The sequence below is a fragment of the Myotis davidii genome, unplaced genomic scaffold (assembly GCF_000327345.1).
Source record: "Myotis davidii unplaced genomic scaffold, ASM32734v1 scaffold1277, whole genome shotgun sequence".
Classification (NCBI taxonomy): Eukaryota; Metazoa; Chordata; class Mammalia; order Chiroptera; family Vespertilionidae; genus Myotis; species Myotis davidii.
Window position 1 is genome coordinate 2380811 of NW_006290682.1, and position 17351 is coordinate 2398161.

General features: G+C 45.5%; 1 protein-coding gene across 2 annotated transcripts in view; it reads left to right on the top strand.

Annotated features, from left to right (window-relative positions):
• The first annotated feature begins 326 nt into the window (after positions 1-326).
• MID1 (midline 1) overlaps positions 327-17351 on the top strand; it is a 124849-nt gene continuing 107824 nt past the window's right edge. Inside the window, exons 1-2 of one of the 2 annotated variants that reach the window (XM_006763803.2) lie at positions 327-444; positions 7981-8696. In XM_006763803.2, coding sequence (XP_006763866.1) covers positions 8037-8696 — 660 coding nt within the window. In that variant the 5' untranslated portion in view covers positions 327-444; positions 7981-8036. The remainder of the gene's footprint in view (positions 445-7980; positions 8697-17351) is intronic. The other variant, XM_006763805.2, reaches the window with a different exon arrangement.

Consider the following 17351-nt stretch of genomic DNA (forward strand, 5'->3'; position numbering starts at 1 on the left):
CACTGACCCGCTGCTGGTCCCTGTGAGCAGTGAAGGTATCCAGATCCCAGTGCCAAGTTGTCATTTTTAGGGAGACAAGGCAGTGGGTGTTCACCTGAGCTGAGCTGTCTTTTCATTGGGTTTCAGTTGAACACTCAGTGGGCGAGGACCCAGGGCAGCCACAGCGGGGTCTGTGGAAAGGGCGCTGGGAAAGCCAGAGGGAGTTTTGCTGCTTCCACTCAGCGGCCCTGGCTGGGTGGATGAGGTGGAGCTGGCCTTCCTGGAATTGTCGCGTCGATTTTCCTGTTGTGTTTCACTGTTGACGCTCTCACAGACACACAGAACTGCTCCAGCCGGCCTGCCACCCACCGTCTGGTCTCGGTGGTCTGTCTGTCATCTCGTGGGTCCCCATCCTCTCTGCCTACGGCGATGTTTCTTCAAAAAGAACTAGGGTGCTGTCCATTGGTGGGTATGCAAGGCGGTCTTTTTGTAAGAATCTGGAGAGATGCTGAAAGAACTATTAAGGACAAATGTGCTGCTTCCTGCTTTTAACCTGCTTCTCAGACTTTCCATAGAATAAATTGTGTTTCTGCGGCTGTTGCGGGGACTGCCTTCACTATGAAGACAGTGGGATCAGCCAGTTGCTCTGGAGAAGGGAGGATTGCTTTATTGCATGGTCATTTGTGTCTTTGCTTGTGTGCTCGTGTAAAGGAACTCCAGAAGGTGTATGTAAGCATCTGTTAAGTAAACTTGGGAGGCTCGGTTTCAATGTAAATAACCAGGCAGTGTGACCTAGCTCCCATTTCACCTGAATTTTTTTTATCATTAAAGCCTTCATCTCCCTAAAGACATGTGCCATGCTTTCAAACGATTCTTTTCAGGAATGTTCATTCATTATTAATCAGGTTGCATGGTCAAGAGAATATGTGATTATTTTCAAGACTGTCCTAGAGATCCGATTACTAAGAAATGAGCGTGTTATAGACAGATGCGGAAGCACGGAAAAAGGGTTTGTGGACAGTTAATTCAATTTGCATGAATTCCACCAGGTGGATGTTTCGTGGAATTAAAAGCCTTCCCTGGTTCTCACTTCAGGTATCAGGTAAAACATTTTAACGTTAACACTCCTTAGAATGAAGATGAAATGACAAGTATCAAAATGATCTGTTGTCCTAATTAATTATCTTAAAACGAGACTAGTGCCTCAGTGCTTATCTGCTTGTCACTTTTCTTTTCAATCAGTCCCTCTGGTGCCCTAAAATTTGGCTGGCAGAAATTCTTAGTCATTCGTCACTGATGAAGGGAACGAGTTTGAGTGTGTTGGCAGTTGGAGGTTAACCACAATGCTATTTCAGAGGCATTGCCTAGTGAATGTTACAGGATCACTCTTTTTCCCACCGGTTCCTACTCAGTGTATATTATTTATACTGTTGCTTTAAGGACCTCTGCATTTTGACTGCTCTCTGCTGTCATCTGGGGTGGAATATAACCTATGTTGTGACATCAATTTCCAGTCTTTTAGAATGCTATTAAATCAGCGGTTCTCAACCTGTGGGTCGCGACCCCTTTGGGGGTCGAAAGACCCTTTCACAGGGGTCGCCTAAGACCATCCTGCAGATCAGATATTTACATGACGATTCCTAACAGTAGCAACATGGCAGTGATGAAGAAGCAACGAAAATAATTTTATGGTTGGGTCACAACATGAGGAGCTGTATTTAAAGGGCCAGAAGGTTGAGAACCACTGCATTCAATTCAATGGGAGCCCCCTCTTCCCTCTTTCCTTCTCTTCATGGCCCTGTTTCATTGTGATTTACTGACTCACCTGTGTCTCAGATCAGCCAGGGTGCTAATCAGTAGAGTAGCATTTGGGCAGTGTGTTTATTCTGTGGTTTTTATAACTCCAAGTTAAAACCTAAGCCATGACGGGGTATGGAGACATTGAGTGCTTATGTTATTTAAAATACTCTATTTGTGGTGAATTCATCGTGGATGTAGCATCCAGTTTTGATTGAGTTTCTGTTAGATCATGTTTTGTGATGAGAGATTATGTTGATCTGAGATGAGAGCAGTCCCTTCTGAGTTTAGTGCCTGTTGCACACCCTGCCTCCCACACTGAAGTTGATTTCCAATGTTTCCCATTTCCGAAGTTGTGAGTCTGAAATGCTGTTTCTGCTGATCTAAGATAAAGACATCATTCCACAGTCCTTAAAAAAAAAACAACTCCACCTATGGTTCTATAATAGGCATAATCTCATAGTGAAAATCCAGATGGCAGCGAGCCAACTGAATCTTAATTACCCATGAGAAGAAAGGGGATAGGAAATGGGCTTGATCTCGTTTCTGAAATTTAGGGCTCATCAAGATGAAACTCATTCCCGGCGTTTGTGATGCTCTCCTTTTCCTGACACTTTGAGGAGTTTCCCTTTCCAAACCGTTTTTCTGTGGCGAGGTGTGACACTGTGCAGTTCTGACAGCGTGTTTTTCACCTCAGTTATGTTTTGGTAAATTTAAGGTGGAGCTTAGTTTCCATACCCCAGAGGGTGTTTGGAAAAACACAGCAGGAAATGCCTTGGGAATCATCCGGGCAGTGGCTGAGAGGCCCCTGATATTAACAATTGATCACAGGCCACCCGTGGTCTAGTGACTAATTAACTTCCCTCACGGTGATGGCTTTCAGAACTGTACAAAGTTGGGGGCTGAAAGTAAAATGATTGGTGGCCAGAATGCATGCTCTTTTTCATAGACTCCAAATTAGAAAACTTATTATTATTTAATAGATTAATTACATATTGTTTTTGTGATGAATCACTAGGCTTTCATGCTGTTCCATTTGTAACAATGAAATTGGGGGTCACCACAGCATGAGGAACTGTATGAGAGGGTCGCGGCATGAGGAAGGTTGAGAACCACTGCTCTAGACTTTGATTAGCTGAAAGGAGAAGTTAGAAGTGGTGAGAGAGAGAGGACAACCAAAAAAGCACCATTTCCCTGATGCACAGGGGGAGAGAGGGAGAGGAAGGAGGAAGGGAGAGGTGTGAAAACGTGTACGTCATTGTTTTCATCCATTTATTAATTCTCCATTTTAAAGAAGTGCTTTCCTCAGAAGTGTTGAACCTGAAAGAGTTTTCTTGAAAAGATGTCTAGCATTCAGTGTGTCCCAGGCTGCAGGGCGTACCTTAGGGGTGTGATAAGAGTGAGTGCTGGAAGGAAGTGAAGGGAACCTCTGTGAACACTCACCCCGGACCTGCAAGCTAATGAACAGCCGAGCTGCAGGTCATTCTAGATATCTGGTCACCCCTCCAGCTCTCCTTTCACTGCTCTGGACTACAGACCTTGGACAAGCAGAAGTGTGAGCTGTGAATTGTTGCCATTCCCAGTTTGCTGCCAGGGGTTCCCACGATTACCCACATCCTCCTCTGAATGAGGACCAATCAGCTCATTGAGAAAAAAGTTGGTCTATAGAATTTCCTGACAATGACATGCAAGTGTGATTTCCTTCCATTGTAGTGACAGTTAAGAAGTCCCCTCTCTCTGTCTGTCTCTCTTTCTCTCTCTCTCTCCCTCCCTCCCTCCTACTCGCTTCCTCACTCACTCTTGGCTTGGAAATTAAAGTATGGTAGTTCAGAAAAGAAAATATAACATTTTCTATAAAATCTACCCACACCCACCTCTATTTTTTTGGTGAATCCATGTTCATCTTCTAAAACCCACTTTACATGTTGCCTCCTTCAGGAATCTTTCCCATCTTCTTCTCCCCCAATCTCTGGTCTGTGCCCTTTGTTATGTTACATAACATTTTGTTCATATTTTCGCTCCCCTAGGATCACTGAGGCAGGGGCCAGATGTTACTGCTCCTTGTCCCAGTACCAAGCACCTAGAGCAGTGGTTCTCAACCTTCCTAATGCCGCGACCCCTTAATACAGTTCCTCATGTTGTGGTGACCCCCAATTTCATTGTTAGAAATTGAACATAATGAAAGCATAGTGATTCATCACAAAAACAATATGTAATTATATATGTGTTTTCCGATGGCCTTAGGCGACCCCTAAGCAGAAAATTAGCTGCACGTCACTTTGCATCTACATATTTTGTAATCACTGAATGCAGTGGTTCTCAACCTGCTGGCCCTTTAAATACAGTTCCTCATGTTGTGACCCAACCATAAAATTACTTTCGTTGCTACTTCATCACTGTCATGTTGCTACTATTATGAATCATCATGTAAATATCTGATATGCAGGTTGGTCTTAGGCGATCCCTGTGAAAGGGTCGTTCGACCGCAAAGGGGTCGCGACCCACAGGTTGAGAACCGCTGACAATGTTTAACCAGCATTTACAGTGTAGACACTTGCACAGAGCACCATGCCAAGTGCTTTAGCAATGAAAGAAAAAGATCCCGTTCTGAGCAGCTGCTATTAAATGCTTCTTACATGAATTGCCCCATAGCAATCAACTCACATCATTTCCACTGATGTCAGGGTGAAATCTCATTGCATATCATTTCCTGATACCACTTGAAACTTGTGCGTTCTTGTCGAAGCCTCACTCTGCCCTGCTTGCCATTGTTGCCCTCGCAGCATTTTAGGCGTACCTGTCTGAGATGGATTTTCATTTATATTTTGGTTGGCTGCACATGTCTCTATCTTCAACACCTGGGCCAAATCCAGCTTGCTACCTGGTTTTAGAAACACGATTTTACTGGACAGCCACAGTCATTCATTCGTGTATTGTATGGGACTCCTTTTGCATGCTACCAGGGTAGTTGTGCTGTTGTAACGGGGACTGCGATGCCAACAATATTTACTATCTTGCCCTTTATAGGAAAAGTTTGCTGCCCTCTCTTCTAATATAGTGAGAGAGCCTTCAAGGCGGTGGGTTATGTTTTATTCTTTTTGGTTTTAACCCTAACTTCAGTAAATGTATTAATTCAGTCAATGAATTTTTGAGTCCTACTATGTGCAAGGCAGTGTTCCAGGCACCGGTGGGACATCCCTCAAAGCGCAAAACCGGGCTTCTGCTCTCGGAGAGTTTATATTCTAGTGGCGCAGCAGTGGGGGGAGATGGCGCAGTGAACCAACTCATACATATGTCAGTGATCAATGTTCTGGAGCAAAACAAACAGATGCGGGAAGCTTGCCACCAGCGGCGGGTGGGTGGCTGTGGGGGCAGCAGGGGAACTGGCTTTATGTGGGTTCACAGAGAAGGTGACATGGGGGCCGAGAGTCATGTGCATTCCGAGACCTTGCGAGGGGGAGGCAGGACGTGCTTGGCATGTTTCAGGAATCGCAGGAGGCCATGTGCCCGGAGCCGAACAAGGGCTAGAGTGGGAGGAAATGAGGTCACTGTCTGGTCTGTGTTCTCTAGGACTGGCTTTATTCTGCTCATTTTCTCTCTGAGTGAGATGGGAAGTCCCTGGGCAGGGGCGGGGGGTTGGGAGCAGAGGAGAGGCATCCCTTGTCATGTTTGAGCAGGATTGCTGGCTTCTGAGTACAGGATAGGCTACGGAGGGAAGGCAGGAGTGAGAGGAGCCAGGAGACCGTTTAGAAAGACATTGTGATAAACCAGGTAAGAGGTGATGTTGGCCCATGATCGTGGAGGTGGGATGACACGATGTCGGCTCTGGCTTCTTGAGCCAGCTCAGTGCCTGGCATTCGGTAAATGTCCGTGGAATAAAATGTCAGCGTTTCCATTGGGGTCCGCAGTGGCATCACCTGTAGGAATGCTGATGGTGCCACTCCGGACCTACTTGAAAACCCTGTGGTCATAGCTCTGCAGGCATGACCGCTGCTCATCCCTCTCTTGCGATCCATCAGTAGGTGTTCTTGTTTCGCCTGAGAACAAAGCTGGCTGAAAGGGCTCCATTTTTACTTGAATTTACATGCGTGTGACGGGAAGAGAGAAGAAATTAGAGATAATTCTATTTTTCCATGATTAACCAAAATAGTGATTAGTCGGGAAAACCTTTCAGTGTCTTCCAGGCCACCTGTAGGAAGAGTTGGCTGGGACCGAGCAAGAGCTGTAGGTTCCTCACGGCAGCAGCCCTGGCTTCCCGTGGCAGAAAGACAAGCGAGCTTGAATATTTCAAACCCATTTGTTCTCTCCTATGTCGTTAATTAATATTAGCGAACGGCTAAAGGGTTTTTCTCTTTTAAAGATACCAGGCTTCTGTGAAGCCAGCAGCTCTTTAATTTTTAACAAGCTCAGCACATACTCTGCACTTTTAATGAGCAGTTCGCATGCAGTTGGTAGCAAGATGAGCATGAGTTTCATCAAAGCACCGCATGGGAGTTCTGAGGGAGGCCATTTCAGAAGGGGTCAGGGTATTGGAGACAGCGAGGATTTTGTAAATAAATGGAGGTGTGAATACAAAAAGGCCGATTGTCGGAATCACTGAGCATATCTCTGCATGTGAAACCGTCCCTTAAATGGGCCCGAGAAGCCCCCCCCCCCCCCCGGGTGATTTGAACCTCAAGTCCACGGGTGAACCACGGTATTCTCCCACAGCCGGCAGCGGGCTGCCTCTAACGTGCCCGCAGACCCTCTGCTAATGGCCTTGAAAGGGAGAAGGTTCAAAGAGGCTTGGTTCCCAGGGCTGCTAATGAGCACGAGGCCTCTTCCCCTTAATGAACCAAAAGTTCACAAAAACACCATGTCTTCATAGCCAGGAGAGCATGCAGCTGGGCTTCCCGAAGGCGGCCTGGAGGGGAGCCACGAAAAGCTGGAGGAGGTCGTGCAGGGCCAGCAGGGCTCTGAGTGTGTGGCTGGACCTCCTGCCAGGCCGGCCCAGCCCTTGATGGGCGTTTCTAGGCCAGGGGGGCTGTGCAGGGTCCCTTCGCCGCCTGGAAGCCTCTTGGGAGTCATGCGACGACCTTCAGCTGCTTTCTAAACTGTGATCATGACCCCTGTTGTCACTTCTCACATGAATATTGTAGCCACTAAAATCCTTGTTCTAATGAATTACATTGTTATTAGTCTTTGGTAGCCAAGCTCACCACAGCCACTAAAACGGCCCGCAGGTATTTTTCTCTGCCCACCCACGTCCCGTGGCCGGGGTTAAACAATACAATTATTCGGAAGAGTAACAGACACACGCTCAAAGCATCCCTCTCTCACAGTCATCTTTGTGGAAGTCACTGTTTTTTTTTTTTCCCTCAGGAATATAGATTAAAAACTGGCATCTCAGATGGAAGCATTATTTCTGCTGAAACCGTGCATTTGGTTTCATACCCATCGCATGCCCATTTCCACAATAAGGGCCTTTCTCCTCTCTGAAGTGTCGCTTGGTATTACAGAGTTCTTAAAAACACATACACGTGAACATGTACGTTTCTAAATCCTAAGTTAGGGAAGACTCTGCAGTTCATGAATTGTTTCTACATTTTAATTTTCAACGGAAGGGAAAACTTGGCTGTGACACAGCGAGATTGCTGTGATGAGAGACAAATGATGCAAATGACAGTTTTAATCACTTGCCAATACGGAGTGAGACCTTTGAAAGAACCAAATTGCCCATCACTCCCCCCCCTCCACCCCCCTCCCCTGCAAAAAAAAAATATTGCTACTTACAATGATTGGAACTTTGAGAAAATGTTAGTTCAGTGGTTCTCAACCTGGGCTGCACATTAGAATCACCTGGGAATCTTTAAAATCCTGATTTCTGGGCCTCATCCTCCAGAAAGTCTGTTTCTTTATTGTGGCCTCACCCCCTCACAAAGAAACCGAATTTCCGGAGGATGAGGCCCAGAAATCAGGATTTTACAAAGATTCCCAGGTGATTCTCATGTGCAGCCGAGGTTGAGAACCGCTGTGTTAGCTGGTATGCTGGCTTTGGGTTTGTCCCCGTCCTATTTCTCCAGTGAACAGAAAGTTATTTAGAATGTACACAGCTTTACCCGTCCATGAACTGTTTGGAATTACGATTGAGGTGCATTCAAAGCTGACAGTCCCCCGCCCGGGCTGAGCCCTCGCGCCTAATCAGACCTTCCGTTCTGTTTGTAGAGAGCTGATCAGCTTCCGTGGAATTTGCTGATGACCCCGGAGAGCTTCGCCTGAAGATGGAAACACTGGAGTCGGAGCTGACCTGCCCTATCTGTCTGGAGCTCTTCGAGGACCCCCTCCTGCTGCCCTGCGCCCACAGCCTCTGCTTCAACTGCGCCCACCGGATCCTGGTGTCCCACTGCGCCACCAACGAGTCCGTGGAGTCCATCACCGCCTTCCAGTGCCCCACCTGCCGGCATGTCATCACGCTCAGCCAGCGAGGTCTAGACGGGCTGAAGCGGAACGTCACCCTGCAGAACATCATCGACAGGTTCCAGAAAGCCTCGGTGAGCGGGCCCAACTCCCCCAGCGAGACCCGCCGGGAGCGGGCCTTCGACGCCAACACCATGACCTCCGCCGAGAAGGTTCTGTGTCAGTTCTGTGACCAGGAGCCTGCCCAGGATGCCGTGAAGACCTGTGTCACTTGCGAGGTGTCCTACTGTGATGAGTGCCTGAAAGCCACTCACCCAAACAAGAAGCCCTTCACAGGCCACCGCCTGATTGAGCCAATTCCGGACTCGCACATCCGGGGCCTGATGTGCCTGGAGCACGAGGATGAGAAGGTGAATATGTACTGTGTGACCGATGACCAGTTAATCTGTGCCTTGTGTAAACTGGTTGGGCGGCACCGAGATCATCAGGTGGCAGCTTTGAGTGAGCGCTATGACAAATTGAAGGTTAGTCCGACCCGCCTTAAGCCAACCCCTTTCTGCCAGCAAATGTCCTAGAAATGAAAAGTGTGTTCACTGCGAGCTCCGTGGCAGGTGACGGCTTTCTCCTCACCTCTGTGATCATGTTTTCGCATGCTTTTTTGGCAGCCTCCATGTTACACGATCAGGGCATCTTGTAAAAGGTGACTGCTGCTTGTCATGTTAGCGTTGTCAAGGTGAGGGCGAATTCGAAAAATCTGGATCATTTTCAATCCTTGCAGTTGAGAGAGACAGACAGGCAGAGAGACGGAGGGAGAGGGAGCCAGAGAAAGATTTGAGCGAGATCAAGAAGGAATGGCAGATAAAATCTGGCTTCGGGCACTTTGGGGGCATTTCTTTTCCTCACTCATCAGGGAAAACTAATTTCACTCGCATTGTACCTGGATCTAGTTACCACACAAACAAAAGACTAGGAGAAGGAATGCCTGCAGCAAAGGTGGGATTTGAGGGGACATGTGACCTTCTGTTCCCGGGGGAAATGCTCTCCAGCTTATTGGGGAACAGAGCGCTCTGACCATCTCGGGTTTCACGAAAGAATTCCTTTTCGTGCAGGCTTTGTATTCGGGGAGGTTACAGGCAAGACTGTTTGAACTTCACTTTGAACATGAAATTATTAACTTAACTGCAGTTCGGGGAATGATAATTAATAGGACTATACGTCAAATTAAAAAAAAAATCTCTCTCTAAATATGGAGAGAATGCACCAGGGAGGAAAGAAGCCAGGTCTCCAGATGTCTGTTCAACTTCAGACGACGGGTGGGTCTAATTATTGCAACCTCAGCCGAGAGAGTGTGCTCGGATAGTGAGATACCGTGCTCACCAGCTAATTTGAGTTCACAAGACGTCAATTAAAAGGAAAGGAAGCATCAATTAAGAGCTTTAAGTAAATATATACTGAAGGCCTTCCTCTCGGGAAAAACACACACCGTTCTGTTGAGCAAACAAAAAATGAATCACGTGATCATAAGAGCTTTACCCCTCAGAGCATATCGTCACCTTTCCCAAATGGTTCCTATCACTTCTCAGCGGCCGTGGATGCTTGCGCTGCCCGGGACCTCACAGTTTATTTGGTGATGCTAGCATTAACAGGCCACATCTGTGATTTGGTTTGGTTATTTCTTGTTATGAGGAGGGAAGCTGATAGGCTGAAATGAATCCCACGCCAGATGTCACTTGGGGAACAATAGCATCACCTGGGCAGCGTGCCTCACTTAAAGTGTCCAATGACGACTGGTGCAAATCCATCTTTAAACACGGAGGGGAAGTTAAGCTCAAGGATTTAGTGATACAGACAAGGGAAGACCGATATGACTGGGTTTCTAGTGCGGTGCAGGGTAGCAGCCAGAAACATGACAAAGGTTAATAACAGCAAAGCCGATGCATGTGTGAATTGTGCCTCTAAAGCAAATTCTTCAGAAATGGATATGGCTGTCAGATTTGAGAAACCAAGATGATCTCCCCCAACCCCTGTATTTGACTGGGGACAAAATGTTTAGGAGGATAAAAAAATGTCCCTTGGGTTGGATCAACACTGCCTTTCAATGATCATTTGTTAAAATGCCCTGATGATGTTCGCTAGTGGACAACTCCGGATTTTTATTTTTTATATTTTATTGATTTTTTACAGAGAGGAAGGGAGAGAGATAGAGAGTCAGAAACATCGATGAGAGAGAAACATCCATCAGCTGCCTCCTGCACACTCTCCTACTGGGGATGTGCCCGCAACCCAGGTACATGCCCTTGACCGGAATCGAACCTGGGACCCTTGAGTCCGCAGGCTGATGCTCTCTCCACTGAGCCAAACCGGTTAGGACAACAACTCCAGATTTGATATTTTAACCTGGAAGTCAGGTTTTCCTCTTGTAAGCTGTCACAGAGGAGTTATTGATTATGTATATGACATCTTCAAATTTATGAGGCGATACTGTCATGCTCTATCCCTTTATGTGATGAAACGAAACTCTTCAATTATGAGCCCCGCACACTCGTCTAATCAAGCTGGTGGGTTAACGGTTGTTGATACTGTCACCCGGAGGGCCTGCGAATTAATGATGTAATATATCTTACCTTCTAATTACAGAAATATATGCATATAAACAGCACCCAGTGCACCAACACACATTTACAGCTGCTCAACAAAATATACTTATGAGCCTTTATTTACAGCCATTTCACAAAATAAGCTTATAAGCATTTAAACAAATAACATGCTAGCGTAGCATGTCTGTTCTAAAACATGCCACCTATGTTAGAATAGAAGAATCCAAAGCATATATGGCATTTGGGTGTCTATGGTATTTTAGTTATCACGTATTTATGAACATAAGTACTTCCTTGCTTTTTAAAAACCTCAATACAATATAAACATTGATTTTTAAAAAATCTTTATCATTGAAAGTAGCAGCATCCAAAAAAGACCAAAACCAAGGAAGTGTATTTTCGTTCATTATTACTTTGGTCTGGAAAAGTAAATGCATCTGTAAGTGTTGTTTTCTGAGGCTTTAGCGTCTCATACAGAAATGGGTTAGTGATGATGTGAAGACACAAATATAGAGTGGAGAAAGCCCTGGCCGGGTGGCTCAGTTGGTTGGAGCATCATCCCATCCGCCAAAAGGTTACAGGTTTGATTCCTGGTGAGTTCACATACCTAGGTTTCGGGTTCCATCCACATAGTCGGGGTGTGTCTGGGGGGAAACGGATCGATATTTCTCTCACATTGATGTTTCCCTCCTCTCCCTTCCTCTCTCTCTAAAAAATCAATTTAAAAAAAGTCCTCTGGTGAGGATTTAAAAACAAAGAGAAAGTATAGAGAAATTAAGAGGATGCTTTCATTGGTAAGATGATAGATCTGCTTTACTGATTTCAGATATATAAGGACTTAGGTGTCCCCTGTTGGAAATGGTTTTTGTCCTTCTGTTAATAAAAGTCCATTATTTGAAGAGGGGAATTCTGCTATGATTCTGAAGAATGATCATTTCTTGTAACAGCACTAAATTTTTGGGGACTTTTTACTCCTGTTAAGGTCTCAGTATACATGCATTTATATACGGAACTGGCATACATTTTTACAATTTTTTTCTAGGCGTAAAAGAAAAAAAACACATAAAAGATTCCAGCATGTAGAATTCATGCAAATAAAATCTTTCACATCATCTGAAATAGCATCATGTCAGTAATCCAATGCCTTCAGAGACTGCACTGTAAACCACTCAAAGTCAGTGGTTCTCAACCTTCTGGCCCTTTAAATACAGTTCCTCATGTGGTGACCCAACCATAAAATTATTTTCGTGGCTACTTCATAACTGTCATGTTGCTACTGTTATGAATCGTCATGTAAATCTCTGATATGCAGGATGGTCTTAGGCGACCCCTGTGAAAGGGTCATTCCACCGCCAAAGGGGTCGCGACCCACAGGTTGAGAACCGCTGCATAAAGTATTGAAGCAAAGAGAAAGTTAACCCAGCATTTCCTGAGCTGTATTCTAAGATTAAGAAGAGGAAAGTCTCCCTGCCAAATGAAAAAGCCTCTAAAATGGAGTATCTCATAAGGTGGACCTTTCCCCGTCATTTTAATTGCGTTTTGAGAAGGCTGTCAGTCCCGCAAACTCGGGTTAAAAGTTTGGTTTGTGAACCACATAACATATAAGAGAATTTAATAGAGTGCATTCCAGAGATTTTAAGGGATGACAATGCAGTCATGCTTTTTCTCCTGTTCCAACAGACAGCGCTGGAGCTCTTGTTCCTTTCTCCGGTTACACCTATAAAAATACACAAACGGGGAAAGGTTGACCTTCCCTTGCCCTTCAATTTCAGCATAGCCCCACTTCAAGGTCGATGACGCTGAAGTTCCAAACGATGGCCTTGCTATTCTGACTCGCAGAGTTGGCTGCGGGAGCGTGTTTGTCCAATGCTTGCTTCAATGGATCATCCCATTGGAATGTCGTCATGGTTTGATAGAGGTTCCAGTGAAAGCTCAGCTTTCCTGTGTAGCTCTTCTCACCCGGAGGTGAAGACTTGCGATTTCACTCTTGGGTTTCATTTACAGATTGGAAGCTTGTATGCTTTTCAAAGTCTTGTGCTTCGTTTGCAATTGGGAGATTTATAGGTGGATACCGAGCTAAACGCTTTCTTTGAGTTTTCCTCAGAACGCTAAAACTCATTGCTTCTTTGAAAATAGCAGCAGGTATAGTGCAGGTTCCAGTGGAAGGCGTGTGCGTGGTGCAGGGAGTGGCCGGAAGCCAGGGATGCCGCTACCTCTTCCAACGTGCAGGTCGGATCTCCACCACATGGAATTATCTGGCCCCAAAAATCAATAGTGCCCAGGCTGAGGAATTCTCGTCTGTGAGAAGAATTTAGGGTTTATCGGTGTATTAATTAGCCAGGGCTGCAATAACAAGGACCACAAAGTAGGGGGCCTAGATGACAGAAATGTATTGGCTCGCAGTTCTGTAGGCCAGGAGTCCGAAAATCAAGGTGTCGGCAGGGTTGATTCCTTCTGAGGACTGTAAGGAGGGATGTGTTCCAGACTTTTCTCCATCGGTTGTAGGTGGCTGTCGTCTCCTTGTGTCTCATCACCTGACATTCTCCTGTGTGCTTGTCTTTGTGTCTAAATTTCCCCTTTTTATAAGGACACCAGTCATATTGGATTAAGGGCCTACTTTACTCTGGTATGACCTCCTGATATCTAAGTATATCTGCAATGAACCTATTCCTAAATAAGGTCCCATTCTGAGGTATTAGGGGTTAGGACTTCAACAAGTGAATTTCAGGGGAGCCACAATTTAACCTACAACAGTCACTTACTCCAGTGCGCACCCAGTTATCTAGTCAAGTGAACACATGTTATGTCTCTTTCAAGGATTTAAATCACCTCAAGTGAGGCAGAAACCTTTGGCTCACACTCTCATCACTCACCTAAGACTGAACACAGGGTCTTGTAGATAATTCTCAATAAATGTTTGTCAGCTGCTTCATTAATCATCAACTGTTAACCCTACATGGAAGTTGAAATTAAATTCATAATGACATTGCAGATATTCATTCAGATATTTGACAAAGCATCTGCAAGATAATTTCTAAATAAGAGTGGAGCCAGACATTATATATTTTTTTGAATATATTTTTATTGATTTTTTACAGAGAGGAAGGGAGAGGGATAGAGAGTTAGAAACATCGATGAGAGAGAAACATCGATCAGCTGCCTCCTGCACATCTCCCACTGGGGATGTGCCCGGAACCCAGGTACATGCCCTTGACCGGAATCGAACCTGGGACCTTTCAGTCCGCAGGCCGACGCTCTATCCACTGAGCCAAACCGGTTTTGGCACCAGACATTATATTTTATCCAATTGGATGTGAACCATTATTTTGGTCTGTGTTGCATTTTGTTGGCTTAAATTTAATGGTGTGAATTTGGATAAAGCTATCTCAAATAATTGTAGAATTCACATTTGTTTCATGCTGATATATGATGGACACTTGGTAGTCCCATTATACCCATTGTTTCATTTATCCTCCCAACAACCATATCTGGCATATAGGTTGTTTTGAGATCATAAATATATATTTCGACCATTCATCCAGTAGCTATGATAAGCGGTGACCACTAGGGGGCACATGCTCTGACCAATAGAGGAGGGAGCCTGATTCCTCGTGGAATCATCTGTGGGTTAGGTTGCTGCTGGGGCACTGTTGGCCCCGAATCTGCTTCACCCACACCCCAGACCCAGAGAGGAGAGAGGAGGGAGCTGGTGGGCATCCAGGTCCTGGGGGCTGGGCCTACAGGAGAGGTCTCGCAATTCGGGACTCCTTGGGGGATGTCGGAGAGCCAGTTTCAGCCCAATCCCCATAGGCCAGACCGAGGGACCCCACTGGTGCACGAATCCATGCACCAGGCCTCTAGTGTGCTTAATAACTGAAGGCAATAGAAGCAGACACAGTTCCCCTCCTTCATGGAGCTTACCCTCTAGTACAGAATTGCAGTAGGTAAATATTTTCCCTGTTGGTGGTGGAGGTAGGCACACCATACCCTAAGCAAGGACACCAACTCCAGACCTGACAGATGGAGAAGGCTTCCCAGAAAAGGGACCATTACACCTACCATTCCCAAGCCTTTTATTAAGAAACTGTCAAATTACTAGCTAGCTATACATTCTCTGGTATTAGTCATTCTTTTTTCACTTTTATCACATATTGCATTCCTTCATGTAATCCTATATATATTTTTCAAACTAGTTCACAATAATTCCAGGCTAGATATTAATCTAAAATGTAGATAGGTATACCTTAGTATGTTTCGCCACATGATGCCATTGGGATGTGTAAATCACTTCGTCATAGGTCTCCTAAAGTGTTTGCTTTATATGGGGTCTCACCAATTCTAACTGGCCCCTTCACAATGCGTTTCTGCTTGTGCTCATTTCACAGGAACAATTCTTTCATCTGCACTATATGTTTTTTAAAGTTCCCATGTGATGAAAATATTGTTTCCAGCCCGGCCAGATGGTTGGGCATCGACCTATGAAGGAGGTCAGGGTTCGATTCCTGGTCAGGGCACATGCCCAGGTTGCGGGCTCGATCCCCAGTAGGGGGCGTACAGGAGACAGCCGATCCATGATTCTCATGATTGATGTTTCTATCTCTCCCTCTCCCTTCCTCTCTGAACACAATAAAAAAAATATTTTTTAAAAAGGAAAGAAAATATTGTTTCCAAATATTTGTAAAATATGTTAAACCTATATTTTAAGTTTCTTACTTTGGTACAAAATTATTTATGATATACAGAGTAAAAGAAAACATCTCCAGGGATATGTTTTTTACAGGAAGCTCAAGACCACATCCTTCCTCTCTCCTTCTCACCTGTCTTTTCCCTTCTCGTGAGCCCTCTCTCCCCTCCTTCACCAGAGGAGAGGAATGTATTATTGTCTGATGATTTATTATTATTGGAATCATTTTTGATAAGCTCAGAGAGTTCTGGAAAAAAGCACAGACAAGTACAGAAGGTACCTTTTAGTCATGTGGATGTGGAAGCAAATGTAATTCTCGGGCATGTCACTTACAGTTCCTGTGCTGCGTTATACTCATCTGTAAAACGCGGCCAATAACGTACTTACTTGCATAGAAACTTGGGAGAACAAAATAAAATATTTCATGTGAGCCCTCAGCATTGGGCCTGTCACAGAGGAAGCCTGCAGCATGCGTTCGAACATTACCATATATGTCAGCAACCAGGGGGTCCAGGGTGATGGTGAAGATGTGGACTTTGGAGGGAGACTACCTGCCAATTACTTTTTTAACCGCTCCTTGTATTATTTGAGTGTGAGATAAGGGTTCGTGTTGTTGCTTTCGCGTGTTTTGTAGTTTTGTTTCCAAAGCACCTGGCAAAGGGCAGAGGCACAACAAGGAATAAACGCTTGTTGACGGACATGCAGAATTGATGGGTTAGGAGTGTTTCGGGGTTCAGAGGAGGAAAAGATGATTCTGGTTTTGAGGAGACAAGAAACCTCGCTTCAGGGCGGTGGGGTTTAGCTGCCACGACAGATCGGTGGATTATGCATCAAAGGAGAGTGAGGCATTCTTTAGGAGTGAGACCAGCAGAGGCCTGTTGGCAGGAATCTGCAAGACTGTTTAGGGATTCTAGACAATGCTGGCTAGAGCTCAGGGTGCTGATGGAGGGGCCCGGAGAGAGAACGTTAGAAGAGTCATGTTTAGGAGATGATTTTGCAAGTCTTTGGATGCCAGGTTAAGGGTTTGCGGCATTTGTCCTCTTCTATAGGGTGGCACTGAAATAACTCTGTTTTTGAGAGAGGCTAATGTCTATCAGTATATTCTGAAGGTCAGATAAAGATATAAGAGAGATTAGGATTACTGCACACACAGAAGAAGTGGGATGGGGAAAGGACGTTCACACTACTCTAGATTGTGTGTTCTCTTTTTTATTTGGCAAAGTGAAGTCGTAGCATAGGTCCAAACCCACCCACTGTCCGCAGAAACATGCAAGGGTGTGCGATTCCATGTCTTGCCCACGAAGACGAAGAAGAAATAGGAGGTGTCATTGCTGGTTGGCCCCAGGCATTCATGCAGTTCTGCCCCTGCTTCCCTAGTGCAGCGACACACTGGTGACGGAGTGTGCTGTTTTTTCTGGCTTTTTGATTGACGATGAGGAGGATGCTGTTCCACCCTCCGCACGCCTCCTACAAACCTAAGCAACATTTCGAGCCAGAAACAACCTCGGAGCTCATGGTGTTTGATCCCTGCTGTGCAGATGAGGACATTGAGGCTGAGAGCGGTAAAAAGGAGTTCCCCAAATCAATAGTGCGATGACTGGGAAAGAGGACTAGAACACAGTTCCTCTGCTGCCCGGTTTGTTCTGTGTCTCTTTGGCTACTTCCTATGGCAGCCAACCGTGCCAGCTCGGACACCATTGCCTTTTGAGCGATCCAGTCATTTCTGATGCTTCTTTTGAGGTTTTGAGACTAAATCCAGTGATTTCATGTGATTTTAAAGACACACCCGGCTTGGCTCTAGGCCACCATCGTGGCTATAGGATTATGCTTCCAGAGCCACCAGAAAAGAAAGAAAAAAAAGGAAGGAAGGAAGGAAGGAAGGAAGGAAGGAAGGAAGG